Consider the following 19444-nt stretch of genomic DNA (forward strand, 5'->3'; position numbering starts at 1 on the left):
TGTCCTACCAAAGGCATGCATATGATTGTTCCTTCCTGGCAGCTGATGTCAATTTTTTTATATTAATAATGATTTTTTTATATTAATTGTGGAAAAAAGAACAGAAATATCTATAATCATGCCTCAAGCATTTGTACTTCAGACTTATTTCCTGAAAAGAACAAAACAAATTTTGTTCTTTAATTTCATTTTTTTTGTAATAGAATTGAAGGTAAGAACAGAAACATTAACTTCAGCACAGATGTCCTCCTTTTAGTCAGTTTTATACTCATTTAGTGTGATCTATCAGGATCAGTGATCACCTTACCCCCTACCCATCCAGGATCATAATCCAAACCCCCCCCCCACCTCCTGGTCCGTGATTACAATCTTCTCCCCCAGGTCCACGTGCTGTATGTGCTAACCGTAAGATAAAAAGTTGAAGCTAGCTGAAAGATTGAGATCATGCAGGTCTACGCACGGACAGAAAGAAAACTTTGGCTAGTTTGAAATTGCATACTACGTACTACGTATACTATCATTCAGTGCATTTCGTATGTGAGTAAAAGGTACATCGGCTTTTCGGGCATGTTACGTTGTCATTTGCTTTCAGAAAAGTCAATGCATTGTGTATCACGCGATAAAGATTACAAGAAATCCTTTCTCTGTGTTTTCTCACAACAATTACCAAGAAGGTGATTTATAGATTTACTCATCTTTATCATTATTATTTTCTTGCAGAAGTAAAAATACTGAGCTGTGCATTTTGGTTTTGCTAAGGAAATACAAATCTAACTGATGTTGTTAAATTTGATATATGGTTATGATATGCTTTGCTGTCCATTTTTAAATTATTGTAGCACTTCCATGATCGGTTCTGTCTTGACAAAATCATCTGTAAATGTCAATGCATAAATAAATAACTAAATAAAAATATTCTTGAGATAGATATAAGAGTTTGGCCACTCTGTAATGTACAATTAGGCGGAATCCAGAAACCAGAAAAAAAATATTTTATCCAATTTAATGATACTGAATGTTCAGAGAGTGAAGATCAGAGGAGTTCTGAGTAAGTAAACTGTTTATGCACTTCCATGGTATTGCGGTATTAAACTGGTGCCATAAGTACAAAGCTGTTTCTTTTTGCTCTTTGCTATAAAAATTTTTTAAAAAATGTCACTGAGTGCGCAAGGAAATGAAGCCCCTTTGACAGGAAACCAGAATGTGTTTGCCTTTCGTATTGTTTAAAAGTTAAAAGACTTGAAGCAGATGTCAGGCCTGATACATGCCTTACCACAAAACCATTTCTTAGCACTAAATTTCATTCCCCAAAATGCACCTCCACAAGCTTTAACAGTTCTTCTAAGAGTTCTTCTAACTGTTACTCCAACAAGAGTGCCACAGTTCATTTTTTTTTCCATGTAGCTGTCCTGAGAGTATTAACTGGATAACTATGCTGAGTAAAACCAGGAACAGGTCTTTATACTTCAGTCCAGGTTTCAAATTCAGGAGGGTTCTGAGTTTTACTCAGCACAGTTGGAGCTAACTCCGTAATCCTGCTTCATGAAAAACACCCCTGTTCACAAACAAATGGTGATGACTCAACGGAATGGTCAACACTCACAGTTCACCCTATTCACATTAGTAATTGACCAACCAATGAAAAGGAGGCATTTTCACCGCAGAAAATAGTCTAAAACAATATTGGTGCAATCACCTCACTTTTGGACATGGCAAGTCAGCTGCAACAATGTGAGAAACGCATGCAATGAAAAGACTCAGACAAATTAAGGAACTCGAGTTTCCCTGCTAAAACATTCCACCACTGGAATCTGATTAACATGCAGATCGGTCTCTGCTTGTTTAGGGCCACAACCGCTATGGGGGACACACGACCACGAGGGGGCCACATGATCCAATATTTATCTAATGTAAATAACGTTATTTTCGCAATTACGTTATTCATAACCCATACCGGAACTAGTGGTATACATTTTAAACGGAATGGGAACCGAACATCTCATAACAATGTAATGTACGAAGAATTTTACCAAGGATTCCCCGCCCCCACCCCCCAGCACAGGGCCAGCTGTAAGCACTCGGCAAGTCCAACTACAGCAGATACAAAGTAAACAGAAAAGAAGAAAGTAACAAATAATGCTTTGAGAGTTTGTAATTGGAGTCCAGACATTCCTCACATGAAGTCTCTGCAGGCTCTGGCAGCAAAATCAGACTTTCGCAGGAAACATGTGCAGTTAAAATGAGTCTGTGTGAGTAAGCAAGACTAAAGCACGAGAGAGAAACCCCGTGGCTTGCTGTGTCACCGTATATATGAATTATTTAAGTAGGCTACTTGTTTACGACAGTTTACTATGAACACACATGAAATAAAGTGCTGCTTCGCCAATTGCCTCCTTATACGCGGTCTCCATGCAGATTGCTTGCACAGCGCCGAGCAGCTAAACGGAACAATGAAATAGAAAAGCAGTTTCAGTCTGCAATAAGTTTTGTTCATCGTCTCGGGTGCACTTGAGTTGAAGTGGATGGGGAGGGGGTGGGGTTCACAGCATGTATCCAAAACTCACTGGCTTTAAATGCACAATTTTTCACTCAAATTCCTTCCACTGTATTTTACAGCAATGACATTTAGGAGAAGGGGTTGTGCATGAGACGTGGAAGGAAATAGCCTACCAGAGATTTGCGCATAATGTTAGGTACCGAGAAGTGCGCATAAAAAGTGTCTAGTTTTCGAACACACCGCCCCTCACCTTGCCACCTTTTCTCTAGCGCCCTGCCCTCTCTTTGAAGAAAGTCTGATTGCTCGAAATGTTTTTTTTACAAGACGATTGGAGTCCGTTTAATAAAAACATGGTAAGTTTTTTAATGCATTACATTTACCTTCTGCTTTTCAGTGTTTGAGAGAGATACTCACTTCGTTTCTTTCAATTGATACTTTAAAGTAGACTTTTAAAAAAGATAAAAGCAACGAAAGGTGTTTAGTTGAATAGACTGGTATTGCTCCAAGACATCGAGAAAGGGAAGAACGAGATGTTTAAAAATGTTTGGTGTAACACAACTGAGAACGGGATTAGAATACTATTTTCAGTCTGTTTCACAGTCTTTTTTGAACATGTGCTACAGATGGAAATGCTTTGCCGTGTTGATTTCGTGCCTGAGTGAAGTTAAGGCACATGACAGTTGCATCGTGTCTTAAGTTAAATAAACAAGCAAAAAATATATATGCATATAAATGCATAGGCTACATAGTTTACGTGTTTAGATGAAGAGTAGAGCTGATGGTGTAGCTACGCTGTTCCGTTACCTTTAAATGTTGTTATTGTAATTTTCGCGAATAATAGACTATCAATGTTACTAATACTTTTACAGTTGACATTAATCGGCTGGTCTGACTGGCAAACTCAAAACGGCGATGCTGAGAAATTTCGCAATTACAGTGATTTTAACCATTTGCAAACACACTGCAGGCTGCTATACTTCAAATTAATTTATTTGATGTGTCTCTCGAATAAAAAAGCAAGGATTGTTCACGAGGAATATAGACATATTAAAAAGTGACCTTTTTTTCAAGTTTTCTTTACCATTTATATAAAAAAAAGAAGGTTCACAGAAACAAACAACTAAGTACTGGTTAATGATGAACATACTGTCCTTTAGAAAGGATCAGTAAGTAACCTCTGGTTATTCAGCTCAGAAGTAAACAGAAAATGATTAATTGTTTGAAAGTCCTATCCTGCCCTGTTCCTGCATATTACAACCATAGGTACAGCTGAAGCCAAAAGTTTACACACACCTATAGGCTGAAGACATTCAAACTCATTTTTTCACAACTCCACACATTTCATGTTACCATACATTTCCCTGTGTTAAGTCAATTAGGGTATATACTTTATTTCCATTAGAGGTACTTTCAAAATAGTAGTTAAGAGACAGATTTATTTCAGATTTTATGTACTATATCAGATTTTCCGTGGGTCCAAAGTTTACATACACTTTGTTAGTATTTCCTTGCTCGGACACGCTTTTTTCAGTTCAGTCCACAAATCTTCTATTGGATTCAGGTCAGGGCTTTGTGATGGCCACTCCAATACTTTCACTTTGTTGTTTTTAAGTCAACTTGTCACAATTTTGGAGATATGCTCAGGATCATTGTTGCCACCAAGTTTTAACTTTCTAGCTGATGTCTTGTGGTGTTGCTTCAGTATTTCTAGGTAGTCCATCTTCCTCATGATGCCATCTATTTTCTGAAGTGCACCAGTCTCTTTTCCAGCAAAACACCCCCACAATATGATGCTGCCACTCCCATGCTTCACAGTTGGGATGTGCTTTGGATTAAAAGCTGGACCGGAGGTGGCCCAGCGCTAGCTTTTGGTTGCTAAGGGGCACGTGACCCACTAAATTTTTGATATCTGGATGTCTTATTTTATTACTATTATTTTTTATAATATGTTGTTATGATCATTTTATATTATGAGTCAAACGTATTCTTGTAATTATGTCATAGATCATTCCTCAAAGTCACACACACCCTTTCCCTATGGTATTGGTTTTTTCCAAAAGTTGCAGGACAAAATCGGTTCGCAAAAGCAGGTATGTACGCACACAGCACTCTGTTGTGCGTCAATGCTGAAGGAGATGTAGGCTAACATCCTAACAGTGGTTAGTAGAGCATCAATCCCTTTTTCAAACGTGTGAAAATGAAATGCAATTAGTTATACACACTTTGCATGCATTTGGGAAATATAGGCATAGTTTGCTTAGCAAGATAGTTGGCTAGTACTAGCTAAAGTTAGTAGTCATCCCTCAATCCGGTTGTTTAGCCTTCTGGCTCGCTAGTTAGTCGTGACTTGTGATAGCATAGCATCCTATTTAATATTGGTAAAGGAGAGCTGTGTGAATATTATGGCAGTGAGCTGATAGTTTTTACCACCACTATCACAGGTTATAGGTAGAAAAACACTGAATTCCATTTGATATCTCCAGGTGAAGATGCAGAGGAAAACCTCGTCATTCTTTTAAAAAAAAGACAGAAAGCCCCAGCCCTGTCCTCAGTCAGGAGGTTGATAGTTCAAGAGGTAGGTAATCTTAGGTGAGATTTATAGTGATAAGCTATTTTACCTTTGTGGAAATGTATGCAGATGTAATTGAAAGATTTGTTCCCTCTTTCATACGACCATTTCAGACCAATCAGGGGATAATGATGATCAGGCAGTTAACGTTGCTGATCTGTGTGAAGCAGGTAAAGATAAGTGAATAGCCTAATGATGATTCTCACATCAACAACATGATGATGATAATAATAATAAGAACTTGGAGAGAGTTAGGGATTCCTTTAGGAGTCTTGCAGACAGATGCTATTATTGCTCCCCCCCCCCTTCTCTCTCTCTAGTTATATCAGTGCGTGTAGGTGTGGTTACAGGTTATCTGCTGAGCAGTTTGGAAAATAGGTTACTGCTGCTCAGTCTGAGCTTTTATTGGCAATGGAGCAGACACTGCTATGTGATGTCAGCACAGTCACATCTGTACTCATGCTGCTTCCTATGCATTGTGTTTGAAAATTCAGCTATTACCATGTTGGCAGGTTCCTTTCATCTGTGGCTTTATTATCTATGTTCTCTAAATTAATTTGCATTGTGGATATCGTCTTTTTATGTGAATTTATGCCCCTTAAAATTTTGGGGTGAAGCAGACAAGATTTAGCTCCTTTTCAAGAAAAGTGGGTGAATAAGTGAGTGCCATTTTCAATAACCATAACAGCACAAATAATTGACATGAAAATTTCTAAATAAATAAACAGTATTTACCCTAATATAAAGTGGGAGATTACTGAGCTACAAAACTGATTTAGTGAAGTTTTAAAATAATCCTCCCAAGTCTTTGAATATATATGTCAAATTGCGTCATTATTTGCTTTTTTTCTCGGGAAGGACCCCCCTCTCTCATTGTACGAAGTTTTGAAGGGAAAGAAATGCCTTCTAGTTCTAAAATATGTAACGTTAGTGGTGGCTACTACCATATTTTAATGTTCTTACTAGTTGTCAATAAATATGTTCTAATGTTTGTTTTGCAGTCAAGTGTCATTTTATTTCATATTTTTAAATGACCTATTGATATTCACTCCGATGCATGGACGCACCACCCAGATACAACAAAACCCTTCCCCCCGCAGCTGAAAAAAATCCTAGAGGAAACACTGTTAGATCCAGCCATATACCAGGTTTTAACCTGGTTTGTTTCCTCCATAAATAGCGCTGATCATTTGGCCAAACAGTTCAATTTGTGTTTCATTTGACCAGAGAACACTCCTCAGAAAGGTTCGGTGTTTGTCCTGGTGTTCACCTGCAAACGTCATTCTGGCTTTATTATGCAGGTCTTGGAGAAGGGGCTTCTTTCCTTGCGTTTCAGCCTTTCAGGCCATGGCGATGTAGGATTCTCTTAATGGTGGATGTAGATACAGTTGAGGCCAAACATTTACATACACCTAGGCGAAAGATATTAAAACCGAGTTTTCCACAACTCTGCATCTACTTTGCTCACATCAGAAGCAATTTGTAAACAATTCATTAACGGCAAATTTGTTTCAGCTTTAATCATCTTTAGACTCGGTGTGTGTGTAAACCTTTGGCCTCAACTTTAGGTAAACCAGTGGGTGTTGAGATACTGAAAGTCTGCTCTGCTACAACATTTAGCAAAATAGTGGTTTGGAGCGTTTCTCATAAAGGAACGGCGTTAATTCTGAGAAGCAAATCCATGCTCGCATGGCAACCTCACCGAAACTTTCGAAACGTGATGTGCGGCGCTCGAGATGTGGTCTATTTTTTTCTTTTTTTTTTCTTTTTTTTTTTTTTTTTAAACAGTGGCGTGCGTTTGTGCTTTAAGATTAAGACAAAAGACCCGATGGGGGACTGATCCTCTTGAGGCCCTGTTCTAGGGTGTGGATGGTATAGTGTGCTTACTGACCGTGGCCACCAGCCCCCACAGGATTGAACATCATGTCCTCCTCCAGCTCCACGTCTGTGCGAGCTTAACTGGTGGACTAAAGAAGCAGGGCTTGTCGTTTAAAATTCTTGTGTCGGAGGAGAGCATCTATCTGTACTCTCTCAGACTGACAGAGGAGCTTGCTGTGATAAGCTTAACCACACAAACTGGGCAATCCAATTTGGCAGAAAATAGGGGTAAAAAAAAAAACTGAAAATAAAAAAATGCAACATGTAAACCACAGAAAGAGAAGTGAATTCTCTCTAGTTAGCGTTTTTTTTTTTTCTTGATTACCAATAAACTATATTGTTGGTACTTACCCTGTTACCGCATTTAACTTATGCAGGCAATTGGTTTTGAAAGACATTCAGTGTTTTTTGTATGTGCAGGGCGTGGACACAAAGATGACATTCACCACGGAGGACATTTCGTCGTTCTTCGACGAGTATACGAACTACGAAGACTACAACGACACCGAGGGCGACACGTGCTGCGTGGGTGGCGTGTGCACGCAGCACAGCACCATGCGCTTTGAGGCGGTGTTCGTGCCCGCGCTGTACTCCGTGCTGCTGGTTCTGGGCCTGCTGGGGAACGGGCTGGTCCTGGCGGTGCTGGCGCAGCTCCGGAGGGGGTGGAGCGTGACCGACACCTTCATCCTGCACCTGGCGGTGGCCGACACCCTGCTCCTGCTCACGCTGCCCTTCTGGGCGAAGCAGGCCGCCAGCGGGTGGAGCTTCGGCACGCCCGTGTGCAAGATGGCCGGGGCGCTCTTCCAGGTAGGGGGGGGGGGGGGCGCTAGTTGGAGCAGGGGGCCCACACTCCTGCTGTCACAGTTCTCTAAGGAGCATAACCTTTTAAACGAGGGGTGCCCTGTCCTATTCAGCAAGGGCTGGTGTGGGTGCAGGTTTTTGTTTTTGCCCAGCACTACAACACCTGATTCAACTGGTTAACTAATCATGGTGCTCAATCAAGACCGTGATTTTGTGTCTTAGTGTTGGGCTAAAACAAAAACCTGCACCCACACCGATCCCCAATCTTGGATAAGTTGGGGACCCCAGTTGTACACTGTATGCTTTTAATTTATGCAGATGACTAAGTATATTCATATTGCAAAAAAAGAAATTGTGTTATAAAACGATGTCTTTAAATGTGTGATTTTGCAGTGATGTATAAGTTCTTGCCACTTTCAACCTCCTGTAGCAACAATGCTAGAGTATGAGTTTTCAGAGATGTATTTGAGCTCATGAGTCCCTCTCCCTCTCCCTCCCTCTCCCTCTCCCAGATTAACTTCTACTGTGGGATCTTCCTGCTGGCATGTATCAGTCTGGACCGCTACCTGTCCATCGTCCACGCCGTTCAGATGTACTCACGCAAGAAGCCCTGGCTGGTGCAGACCAGCTGCCTGTGCGTGTGGGTCTTCTGCCTGCTGCTGTCCATCCCGGACTGGGTCTTCCTGCAGGCGGTGGCGGACGCGCGGAGGGACGACAGGGTGGAGTGCGTGCACGTCTACACGCTGTACTACGACAGCTCCAAGGACTGGCGCCTGGGCTCCCGGCTCCTCTACCACACCGTGGGCTTCCTCCTCCCCTCCGCCATCATGGTCGTCTGCTACTCCTGCATCCTGTTCCGTCTCCACCGGGGCAGCCAGGGCCAGCAGAAGCAGAAGGCCATCCGGGTGATCCTGGCGCTGGTGGCGGCCTTCTTCGTCAGCTGGACGCCGTACAACGTGACGCTGATGGTGGACACGCTGCACGACAGGGAGGCCATCGAGGACACGTGCGGCACCCGCACCGCCCTGGACGTCTCCCGGGCCGTCACCTCCGCCCTGGGCTACATGCACTGCTGCCTGAACCCGGTGCTCTACGCCTTCGTGGGCGTCAAGTTCCGCCGCCACCTGGTGAGGATGCTGAAGGTGCTGGGCTGCAAGCTGAAGGGGCAGGTCCGCTCGGGCTCGCGCCGCAGCTCCGTCTGGTCCCAGTCCGGGCACACCTCCACCTCGGGGTTCTGAGGACGCCTGTGTGCGGCGTCGCCGCGCGCCCGCGGGTTAGCGACGGCTGCGTTTTTTTGTGGGGACCGGGCCTGGTTTGCCGGCTGCCAGACGGGGTTCTGCTGTTTATAAACTGAATTTTATTCAGTATGTATGCAGCGGTACAATATATAATTGGATCATGCGAAAGAAATACAAAGAATATTAAAGGACGTGAAAATATACAAATAATAATGGTGATGATAATGATAATATTGATAATAATAATAATAGTCATAATAATAATGATGATGATGATAATAATAATAATGATAATAATAATAATAATAATAATAATAATAATAATAATAATAATGACAACAACAATAATAATAATAATAATGACAACAACAATAATAATCATAATCATAGTATCATTGTTGATACAGAAATTATGGAACAGTTTTATTTGCTCTAGTTGCTTCTGAAAATTTTTTTTTAAAAAGCTTTATTTTTTATATATATTTTGTTTACTTTGTCATTTTATCAGGTTCAACATATAAATCTCTGATTATAAACTTATAACGTTGAAACAAATACAGGTTCAGTTCTTTGTAAATACTATTTTGGCAGTTGAATCAAGTGTTTTTTGTGTTTTTTTATATTTTTATATAAGTTTTTTATACTGTTTTTATATGTTCATACTAAACCTTTCAGCATTCTAATAAAGAAGTTCTGTTCATTATTTTACCTTCGGCTTCATGTTATTCTTGTAAGTAATGTAAGCTCTCTGGGGGGAGTGATTCTGTGCAGTAGGTGATGGAGCAAAAACAAACACAACAGTTCAGTTACTAAAATTCTGCTTTATCACGAGGTCAGTGGCCTATGCCATTGAACCTCTCCACGTGCCTAATAACAATTTAAAGTCCTGCTATGGGTGATGTTTATGTTTATAATTTTCTTATATATCTATGAAAGATCTGGTACAAAACCACATTGAATGAACATTGCAGGATGAGATCAGTATCGAAATTTCCCCCTAACATCAGACCGAGATACGGGCGCCATTTCTGTGGTTTTCCGAACCGAGAGGGGAGGCAGGAAAGAGGTTTGTGGTGCAGCGAGATGATGATGTGCTCGCCAAAAGCAATGGCAGAGGTGAGCTTAACGGTAAAGCGCTCGCACACTGTGCAGCCCGCATACCGTTTCTGATCTCGCCTGCAACCTCAAGACAACGTAACACCTAGGAGCGTGGAGCTATTTTTATTGAACGCCATAGCTTTTCAAGAGTTGTCTTAGAGTCGCTGGGTGTTCGGACAAGTGTCAAGAAATAAGATGCCATCATGTTTACCCGTAATTTTCTAAATATAAAAATGTTTGGCTTTATACAGTATGTGACCCTTGGGTGTGACTGCTATAAACATGCCAGAGACCGCATGTCACGGGTCGAAGTTGGGTGGACACAAATGCAGACTCAGACAACGAAGTGGCGAAACTCCCGTAGGAGATGGTTAATGCAACGGTACACAATACAGCAGGCAGTCTCGTAGTCAGTTCGTGCATAAGATCAAAACCAGAAAATCCCCCGGGGCAAAAGTACAAAAACACAAGGCAAAAGCAAAGTCGAGAAACAAGCGAAATCAACAAAGCAAAGACGGCAGGCAAAAATCGGTGGTCGGGGAAACGGGCAAGATCAAGCACGAGACAAACTAACAAGAGAAAAAAAAGCTGGAAAGGCACTGTAAACAGAGGCACAATCTGGCACGGAAGAGCAGGGAAACAGAATATATACCGCATGAACCAGGTGAGTGAAATGAGAGATAATTGAACAGAGCGTGAAAATGCAAACAGGGAACAGGTAAATTAAATGAGAGTGATTAACCAGTGCATGAGAACGCGGCCAGAACAGGTGAGAGTGATCAGCTGAGGGGAGAGAGAGTTAGAGGAAACCACGCCCATACTACAGACCGAAATAAAGATCGTGCAGGAAACAGATAATCAACTAGAAAGTGAAGTGACAACAGAAACATAACACCGCAAGCCTCACAATCATGTGTAAGGCCCATGCATTAGTAATCAGTCTCATGGTCCAATAATCTCGTACATTTCAATGAAATATTCTGAAGCTTCCACAGCAAATTTTTGGGCTTTCTGAACAACGCTGAGACCCAATGCAACCCACTTACAATGACACAAAACTTCAATTCCAGCGACTTTAGGAAACGACTTCCAACATTGCACGGTTTATTTGTTCACAATCATAAATGTATCATTTAGTCGATTTCCCTAGACTACGGACGTGACGGTCTCGTGACAAAAGCTATTTTAATGAATTTTTTTTTTCAACCAGCGCCCAAATGTACGATAATTTAGCCATTTCAAAAAAAGGGGAAGGAAATTACTAAACCCCCTGGCTGCTGATTCAGGATCACATGCCTTTTCACAAATCTGATCCTATATCTGTATTTAGAGGCAAAGTCATTTAAAAACACAGGTCGCGTCTTTCCAGTGAATCATATGCTTGATGTGATTCACTGTGCTCCTCTGTGTGTCTGTGTGTGTGTGTGTGTGTGTGGGTGGGGGGGGGGGGGGGGGGGCACATCATCACATGCACAAACTACATGAGTCATTGTTGCTTCTGTCTCTGTCATTCTTGGCCACTATATGTTTTCAAATGATTTTATGAAAGTCTGTGTGCTTTACTGAAACAGGCAAACAAAATTCCCACAATGTAGAAGTTTCCAGTTACTATTGGCCGTGGTATTACTGGTAAATCGCATTGCATTACACCGTCAATGTTGACCTTCGGTCCATTTTCTCAAACCGCCTATCCCTGGTCAGGGCTGGTTGCCTATCCCAGCATGCAGTGGGCGATAGGCAGGAAAACACCCTGGACAGATCGGCAATACATCGCAGGGCCCACACGCCATGCACTCACACTGACATGTGCAGGCATGTTTGTGTGGGTCCCCTTAAAATTTTAGACCAAAGCAAACTTTTTAGGCCTTTTGAGGTCCCTTTGCTCCCTTGGGGCCCTGGGTATTCAATTCCACTGTTCCCCCCCACTGTGATGTCCCTTCCTACAGGCAATTTTGAGTCTCCATTAGCCTATTGCAGTGGTTTCCAAACTCTGCCCCCCCCCCCCCCCATGGGGGCCCACAACCAAGTTGGGGAACCCCTGGCCTAGTGCATGTTTTGGATTGTGGGAGGAGACCCACAGGGACATATGGAGAACATACACAGAAAGGCCCTCGGTCAGGATTTGAACTCGTAACCTTCTTCCTGTGAGGCGGCAGTGCTGTTTGCTGCACCGCCATTCCACCCTAGAATTGAACTGTTTCAGCTCTGTCACACTCTTCAGTGGGCCCAGTGCTGCAAATCAACAGCCTTTTCCAGCCCTGGTCAGCCTCCCAGAGGGAACAGGTCAGAGAGCTGTCACAGAAACAGCACACCCTGAACCTCTCCTACTCCAGCCTCTTCCTGAAATTCCCTGAGCTGGATAAGTACCGTGCCATCACCATCAGGACATTTCACCATGACTCACATGTTTATCTCGTCTGCAAGAGCGGGGAATGTGACTCATTGTTACATTCCACGTCATGTGTGTTCCTTTTCCCCCTCTGTAATGCTGCAGGAGAGCCATTCATCATCCCATTCGCTGTCCCCGCTGTCAATCATTGTTAACCTTGTCCCGCCCCCACCAATCACATCCCTCCTCTGGAAGATAAAAGCTGTGTGGCTGCTGCTGCTCGTTGTCTCTCTGTCATTGATCTCTGTTTGTTTTTGCTGTGTGGTTGGGTATGTGTGGTGAGATTCAGAGACCTGTGTGTGTACGTGTAAACATTTCCCCTGCTTGTGTATGTGTGGTTGTTTGTGTGTGGTTCAGGCCCTGGGGCAGGTAAGACAGAGGCCTCTATACATCGGTGCTACACGCTGGAGGAAACTTGTATAGACACATTAGAAAAGGGGTGGTTGCCAACTGTGTATTTTGTTTGTAAGAGTAGTTAGGTAGGCAGTCTTTTGTGTTGCTTAGTTAGTTAGTCAGATTATCTTTTGTTCTAGCGCTGTTTGGTTTTGTTTATTTCATTTCTTTGGCTACATCCATGTCCCTTGGCCTTGCAACCTAGTTGTGTCTTTGTTTTGTGTAAACTTGTACAAATGTAAATATCACTTCACTTGCACTCTTATAATAATAATAACACCTTTAATATCACCTGCAACCTTGTCTGACCTGATTATTTGCACTAAACGTGCTCAACACCTTTTCACCCGGTCAGTTTATTTCACTAAATGTGTTACGTACTCCCTCCTACCCCTAGACACCTCGAGAGACGTAACACTCATCTCTCTGCTGTCTGGATGTGCTTCCTCAGTGAGGGTGGTGGCTGAATGTTAAGAACTCAGTTTCTTCCCGTTTAGAGTAAAGCATCATCTGCGGTTTGATATTCCACGTACTTCCTGGATTGCAATTTAGCACGGACTGAGCAGTCTTTGTTAGGCAAACTTCTAGCGATTCGTTCTGTTGCATACCAAAATAGTCCAGCAGTCAAACCGCTACCATATGGAACTGAATCCATGTATATTTTTCACTTCTGCAAAGCTTGCCACCAATGCTTGAAATTCTTCAACCAGCTGGCTTTGTGGGAGCGTCCATAATAACTCATCTTAACAGATGATGGCTTTGTTCCTGTCTGATCAGAAAAAGAAACATATCATGGAAAAAAGTCATTTTTTCCACACTCACGCTCTACTTTTACAGAGCGGACCAGCAGACGGTGCATGGGTGATGGTGAGAAGTTTTTTTGGTGAAAAGTTTTTTTTGATGAAGTGCTATCTCTTCTCCATCGATCGGCAGGACTGGAGGACAAGTCAGAGCCCCAGCATGTCTGTCAGTAGCCACCGTGTGGTAGTCAAGAGTGAGGCGGAACAGGTAGGAGACACCGGTATAGACACAGATCATGGGGGGGGGGGCGGGGCGCTTTCTTATATGCAGTAGCCAGGGGCATCGTAGTGGGGGGAAAAGTCCTGATAACCCAACCCCCTATTTCAAAATATTTGTTGACTTGTTACTGTTAAGATTCGGAATATATCCGATGTGAAAAAGCTATGTTAGTTGCTCTGAATAAGAGCATCTGCTAAATGTCTGTCATGTAATATAATGTAATGTAATGAATATGAGTGCAAATTTGTGAGAATCTTGTAAGGTCAAATGTCGTGCATATGTGTAGTGAATTAAATGGAATGCCTTTCATAAATTACTAAAACCACGGCCAAATATCGCAGTTGAGGTCTTGGCCCGTTTTTCAAATGGAGGAGGTCTCTCTTTGATTGGCTGCCGGTTGTTTTCTTCCCGCAGGCGTACGCGTGGGAGAAGGCCGAGGCCTGGAGCCAGGGGGACTCCTACTGGCGCTGCCTGCTTGACTCCACCCACGAGGGGCTGACGGCGTACAGTAAGAGCGGACACCTCAGACGCTTTTACAAGGGGGAGATGCTCCAGTTTCATCATCCTATTACAACTTAAACAAATCCTAAATGATATCTATTGTTGTGTTCATATAGCCTTAGAATATCGGTGTGATCTTTGACACTTAATAATTCCATGTTTAATTTTGACAATCAAATTTAAGCATGTATAAATCTAATCTAAATGTATAAAACATGCATGGATATGCATCTGATGTAGTTTCTCCCAAGGCGAAGATAGGATTTCAGAGTCAAGGCCTCTTATACCATCTGCACACAAGTCCATTATGAACCAGGACTATAACCACAGGAGGCTAATTACAAAGTCTTTCCACCACAAGATGCATGAAGATGCATGATGATGCAGAGGATAGATGGGAAGTTCCTGCAGTTGCCAAACCCATGCAGCTGCCACTCTAGAAACAGTGAAAGAAATGCCCTCCCACTTTTTAAAATGTAAAATGTACAAAAAAATATGAAAGCTATGCTATATCATTTATTAGGCAGGCTTGGGACAGACCAAAGAAAAGACTGTCAGTATTGCCGGTCTTGATGGACTACAAATAGCTATAAGCAATAATTGTTTCCGAAAAATCAGGCTGGTTTGAGTCCCTAGGAACAGTAAAATTTTATTGTCATCAGTTTAAAGGTGGCAGTGCAGTATAAAGGGCAAGGAACTGGGCTAATATTCTTAGTTTCAGGCTTGATTGCTGAGTAGAACACTGCTGCTGGGCCAGCAATGTAAACCTGAAATGTTTCAGTACATAGAATGACTGTAATATATACGTCCAGTTGTATAAATACAAAATATGTTTATATATGTATGTATATACACACACACACAAACGCTCAATAAGAGTGCATTACATTACTTGCATGTAGTAGACAATGTAAATGCAGCCAAAAGTGATGCTGCTGTTTTCTGCTGTTTGATTATTATTGGATATTTTCAACTCGGACTTTATTATAATCATAGAGGGCAATTGATGTGTGTGTAAGATCAAATACAATCTTCATCGAACTCATTGTAGTAAGGCTAGACTCTCCAAGATCTACCCTAATGTAAATGAAATATGCGATTGTTGTCACACAGAAAAAGCAGACCTAACCCACATGTTCCGGTCTTGTAATAGGCTGAACAACTTCTGGACTACTGTATTCCGGACTTTATCTGAAGCATTTGAAAAAGATATTCAACCCAGTTGTGTTTGCCTTTGCTACTCTCCTTGCCCAGAGAAGGATTTTGTTGGAGTGGAAATCGGTACATCCACCCAAAGCTTCGGCTTGGATGAATGACCTGATGCTATTCCTTAAGTTAGAAAAGATAAAATATTCTATTAGAGGGTCAACTCAAAAATTCCATACAACATGGGATCCTTTAGTATTTTATTTCAATAGGCTTAACACCCTTCCCCAAAATTAAACTGGAGCTATAACTCTATCCTTCATGATTGATCCTCCCCGTGAGCTGCTCGAGGAGTGTGAAATGTTCATTTGTGTGTACATGTACATTTTGTTTTATTTTATTTTTACGTGTATTTATTTTATTTTACCATTTCATTTGGTATTATCATTCCCTGTATAGATAGTTTCTTATGTTTTGTATAGGTAGTATTGGGGTGGGTGAGTGGGTGGGAAAGAAAAAAGAAAATATCTACTGTCAAATGTATGTGAACAATACTCATTTTTTTAATTAAAAAAAAAGATCAAATACAATACAAAAATATAAAAGAATTAACTGACAGTACAAAATAAAACACACAGAAAAAACACACACACATACCAAAACCTGATATAAATAGCTTGGGGCCAACCAGGGTTTCCTCATTACAACTTGTGTAGTATACGGATGGCTGAAAGAACAAAATCATTTTGGTATCGGTTTAGTCTAATCTTTGACAGCCTAACGTTATCATTAGAGATAACACTAACCCAACAAATAATGCTGATTGCATCTTAGGTTCTGTGGTTTCCTGCCAGAGACAGGGCTCTGTGTTCGACTGTCTCCTAGCAACAACTACAAGATGGATTGGTACAGCGCCCTGTGTGCTAGTGCGCTGAAGAGGGTTTGCGAGAGGAGATTTCGTAGTCTTCTCTAATGGAAGACTGACCTGTTTTAGCACGGGATTATTTTAATGTTAATGCTCACGCGTCCTGTTCACAGAATGTTGATCTATGGCCGAGGACTGCACACATTATTGTGTTCAGGAGACACATGCATCAACTAGTCTTTGCTTTGTTTTCACACTGCAGATCATTAGCTGAGCTTTTAGCCTCTTCATCTAATATTTTATTCAACAGCCTCATTATAACATTTGGACTTTCTTGTTTAAAGTTCTGATGACATCACATCGCGTGACTTTAACATGCTTCTTAATTAGTATGCTGTAAAGTGTTTAAAAATATTTTTATTGCATTCCAGTGGTTGCATTGCCATAATACTTAAGCGCAACGTAGAGAAGCATGAGTTGAGTCCATAGACCGTATAAAAATAGGTTGTGTCACAGCGCCACCCTTTGCTTCCAAATGGACAACAAACCATTTAAACCCAAAATGAATTGCATACAATGAATTTCACCAGATCCCGATTTAAATTATTGTATTTGTATGAACTTGCAAGCTACTAAACACCTGATGTAAAACAAAACTAAACGGTAAAGACCAAACAGCTTCTTTTTAAATGAACATATTCAAACTCAATGAATCTCTCTATACTGAATGACTCGAGGTCTAACAACCCTCATTCCATCTAGTCGGTCTACCGTCGAACATCGAAGCTCGGATATAGCATTTCATGTGTAATTAATTTTAGTGTGTGTCCTGTGACTTAACCAGGATCCAGTTGATTTTAAAAAATGGAAAACCTCTTGAAGTAACAATTACTTCAATATCACCAGATTCATTGCGGACCTTCACGAAGCTTTTATTGGTGTATTCCCAGTTAGTTGATACAGGTCCGTTTACCATACGGCCCACTTATATCATTTAGTTTATAGCAAAAAGATAAAGCAAATGGACAAATTTGCAATTCGCTGAATCACTGAAGTGGCTCTTAAAAGAGCCTTTATATACTAGAAGAGAAATGGTCAAACGGAAATCATTTAAGCACGTTCGCCACGGATACGGCGAGCCAGCTGGATGTCTTTGGGCATGATGGTCACCCTCTTGGCATGGATGGCACACAGGTTGGTGTCCTCGAACAGACCAACCAGATATGCCTCACTGGCCTCCTGCAGAGCCATGACGGCCGAGCTTTGGAAGCGAAGGTCGGTCTTGAAATCCTGGGCGATTTCTCTCACCAGGCGCTGGAAGGGCAGCTTACGAATCAGCAGCTCAGTGGACTTCTGATAGCGACGAATCTCTCTCAAGGCTACTGTACCAGGCCTGTAGCGGTGAGGCTTCTTCACGCCGCCAGTAGCTGGGGCGCTTTTACGTGCAGCTTTGGTAGCAAGCTGCTTTCTGGGGGCTTTGCCACCAGTGGATTTACGAGCGGTCTGCTTAGTTCTTGCCATTTCGATTTAATTCTTCAGTTAACAGTCAGAAAATGTGGTATAGGTATTTTGCACCGTCTTATAAAGTATCAGTCTCAAACTGATTGGATATGGTTTTACGGATTCCTCATTGGCCTGCTTTCGACTTTGCCCACCCTTTGCCCGTGATCATTGGATATTTTCCTCAACTTCGAATACCGCCCAAATTTCAAATATTCTGCATCTCCCGCCTCTTTTCTCTTGTCCGCGTTTTACTTTGTTCTCAACTCCCTTTTTACAATCGCTCGCGCTATATTTTGAACAGGTTTAACGAATTTGAATTAACTGTATTGTGAGCGTTAAGCTTCACTTTTATTTTCAATCTTTGTCTAAACTTTACATGTCAGCTAAAATGGCGCCAAAACAAAAATGTAAAAATATCCATCAGACTTGAAATACATTTCTATGTTATTCGTTACCGAAGCTGTAATTGTAATAACAGTGACCAAAATGATTCACGATAACTTCCATCGCGGCTAATAGAAACTTAAATTCGTAGGGGCACAACACAAGGGAAAAGAACGTTAGATTTACAGATACTGGAACTGGCTTCCTTGCCTCTGAGTCTGACCCATTACAGAGGGATTTAATGTTGCAATATTCTCCTTTTGTTTATCTAAAGATTTCGAACTTTTAGCCAATATTTCTTTCTTCCACTTTCTGCTTCAATGCCTTTAAAATGTATTGTGCCTAACGGTTGTTCCCAGGTTTATGTAGCATGAAGTCGATTCTGCTGTGTAAAAGTTGTGTAAATTACTCTGGATAAGAGTGTCTGCTAAATGCCTGTAATGTAATGCTTGTGTTCATGAAGTGAACGGGTAAAATGTTTGAATATGAAGCGGTCTGTGTAAATTTATCGAACGTATCACAATAACTTAACTGGTGTAAAACGTAGGTTGTTGATAATTCGTATATCTGAAGGCAAAAAAAAACAACACTTCACTGACATTCGCTGAACTTACAGCTAACAAACGGGATTGAACAGGCGTGCATCTGAAATCAGACATTATCCTGCCGAACGTGTTTTACCGGTTTGACCAAGAAGAGTTAGCTCAGGCCATAATGATTTCAAATAAATATTTTATCGTTGCAACCCTGTTCGCTAGCTGGCTTAACCCCCCCCCCCCCCCCCCCCCCCGTGAACAAGAATATTAAAAATTAAACTGTCCGAGCAGATGTATTTTGAGAATAAAAAAAATTCAATCTAACTAGCCACATCAAGAGCCAAGACTAAACATATCGGATATACTGTAGTATAAGGTTGAGTTCTGTTAGTAGAATGAGGGGACATAAATGGAAATGAGCAAAAAGGTAAATCCCGTACAGACACTATGAATATTTTTTCACGCAGTTGTCAATAGCCTGGTGTGGAATAGCCTGTCATGTCACGTAGTAGAGGCAAACTGGACTTTTAAAGCCATGAGCCTTATACGATGTTAGATACTAGAGTATGTAGGTAATCAGAACACTACTTTAGTCAGGGAAATGGCGAGCATTGTTGGGCTGAATA

At 41.6% G+C, this 19444-nt stretch overlaps 2 protein-coding genes and 1 long non-coding RNA gene across 4 annotated transcripts; 2 read left to right on the top strand and 1 right to left on the bottom strand.

Moving 5' to 3' along the window:
* Window positions 1–2541: 2541 nt before the first annotated feature.
* LOC135261937 (C-X-C chemokine receptor type 3-like) lies at window positions 2542–9691 on the top strand. 2 transcript variants are annotated; one of them, XM_064348647.1, is made up of 4 exons: window positions 2542–2850; window positions 4981–5072; window positions 7365–7751; window positions 8258–9691. In XM_064348647.1, the coding sequence occupies exons 3-4, from the start codon at window positions 7380–7382 to the stop codon at window positions 8981–8983; spliced, it is 1098 nt and encodes a 365-aa protein (XP_064204717.1). In that variant the 5' UTR covers window positions 2542–2850; window positions 4981–5072; window positions 7365–7379; the 3' UTR covers window positions 8984–9691. The 2 variants fall into 2 exon arrangements, with proteins under 2 accessions (XP_064204717.1, XP_064204716.1); XM_064348646.1 differs by lacking the exon at window positions 4981–5072.
* Window positions 9692–12584: 2893 nt separating this feature from the next.
* LOC135261967 (uncharacterized) lies at window positions 12585–16022 on the top strand. The gene is made up of 3 exons (XR_010332064.1): window positions 12585–12839; window positions 13701–13871; window positions 14298–16022. It is a non-coding gene; the product is annotated as an uncharacterized LOC135261967 (long non-coding RNA).
* A 1289-nt stretch (window positions 16023–17311) lies between these two features.
* LOC135261955 (histone H3) lies at window positions 17312–18468 on the bottom strand. Its single transcript, XM_064348669.1, has one exon. It carries the CDS (start codon window positions 17914–17916, stop codon window positions 17506–17508), a length of 411 nt encoding a protein of 136 aa, XP_064204739.1. The 5' UTR covers window positions 17917–18468; the 3' UTR covers window positions 17312–17505.
* Window positions 18469–19444: the final 976 nt, after the last annotated feature.

The sequence above is a fragment of the Anguilla rostrata genome, chromosome 8, assembly GCF_018555375.3.
Source record: "Anguilla rostrata isolate EN2019 chromosome 8, ASM1855537v3, whole genome shotgun sequence".
NCBI classification, from domain to species: domain Eukaryota; kingdom Metazoa; phylum Chordata; class Actinopteri; order Anguilliformes; family Anguillidae; genus Anguilla; species Anguilla rostrata.

Excerpts from the sequence above, each read along its gene's own strand:
- LOC135261955 (XM_064348669.1), bottom strand. The coding sequence starts at position 17,916 with ATGGCAAGAACTAAGCAGACCGCTCGTAAATCCACTGGTGGCAAAGCC.
- LOC135261937 (XM_064348646.1), top strand. The coding sequence starts at position 2,806 with ATGTTTTTTTTACAAGACGATTGGAGTCCGTTTAATAAAAACATG. Across the intron at positions 2,851-7,364 it reads GTCCGTTTAATAAAAACATG|GGCGTGGACACAAAGATGAC; the intron begins GTAAGTTTTTTA and ends TTGTATGTGCAG. Across the intron at positions 7,752-8,257 it reads TGGCCGGGGCGCTCTTCCAG|ATTAACTTCTACTGTGGGAT; the intron begins GTAGGGGGGGGG and ends TCCCTCTCCCAG.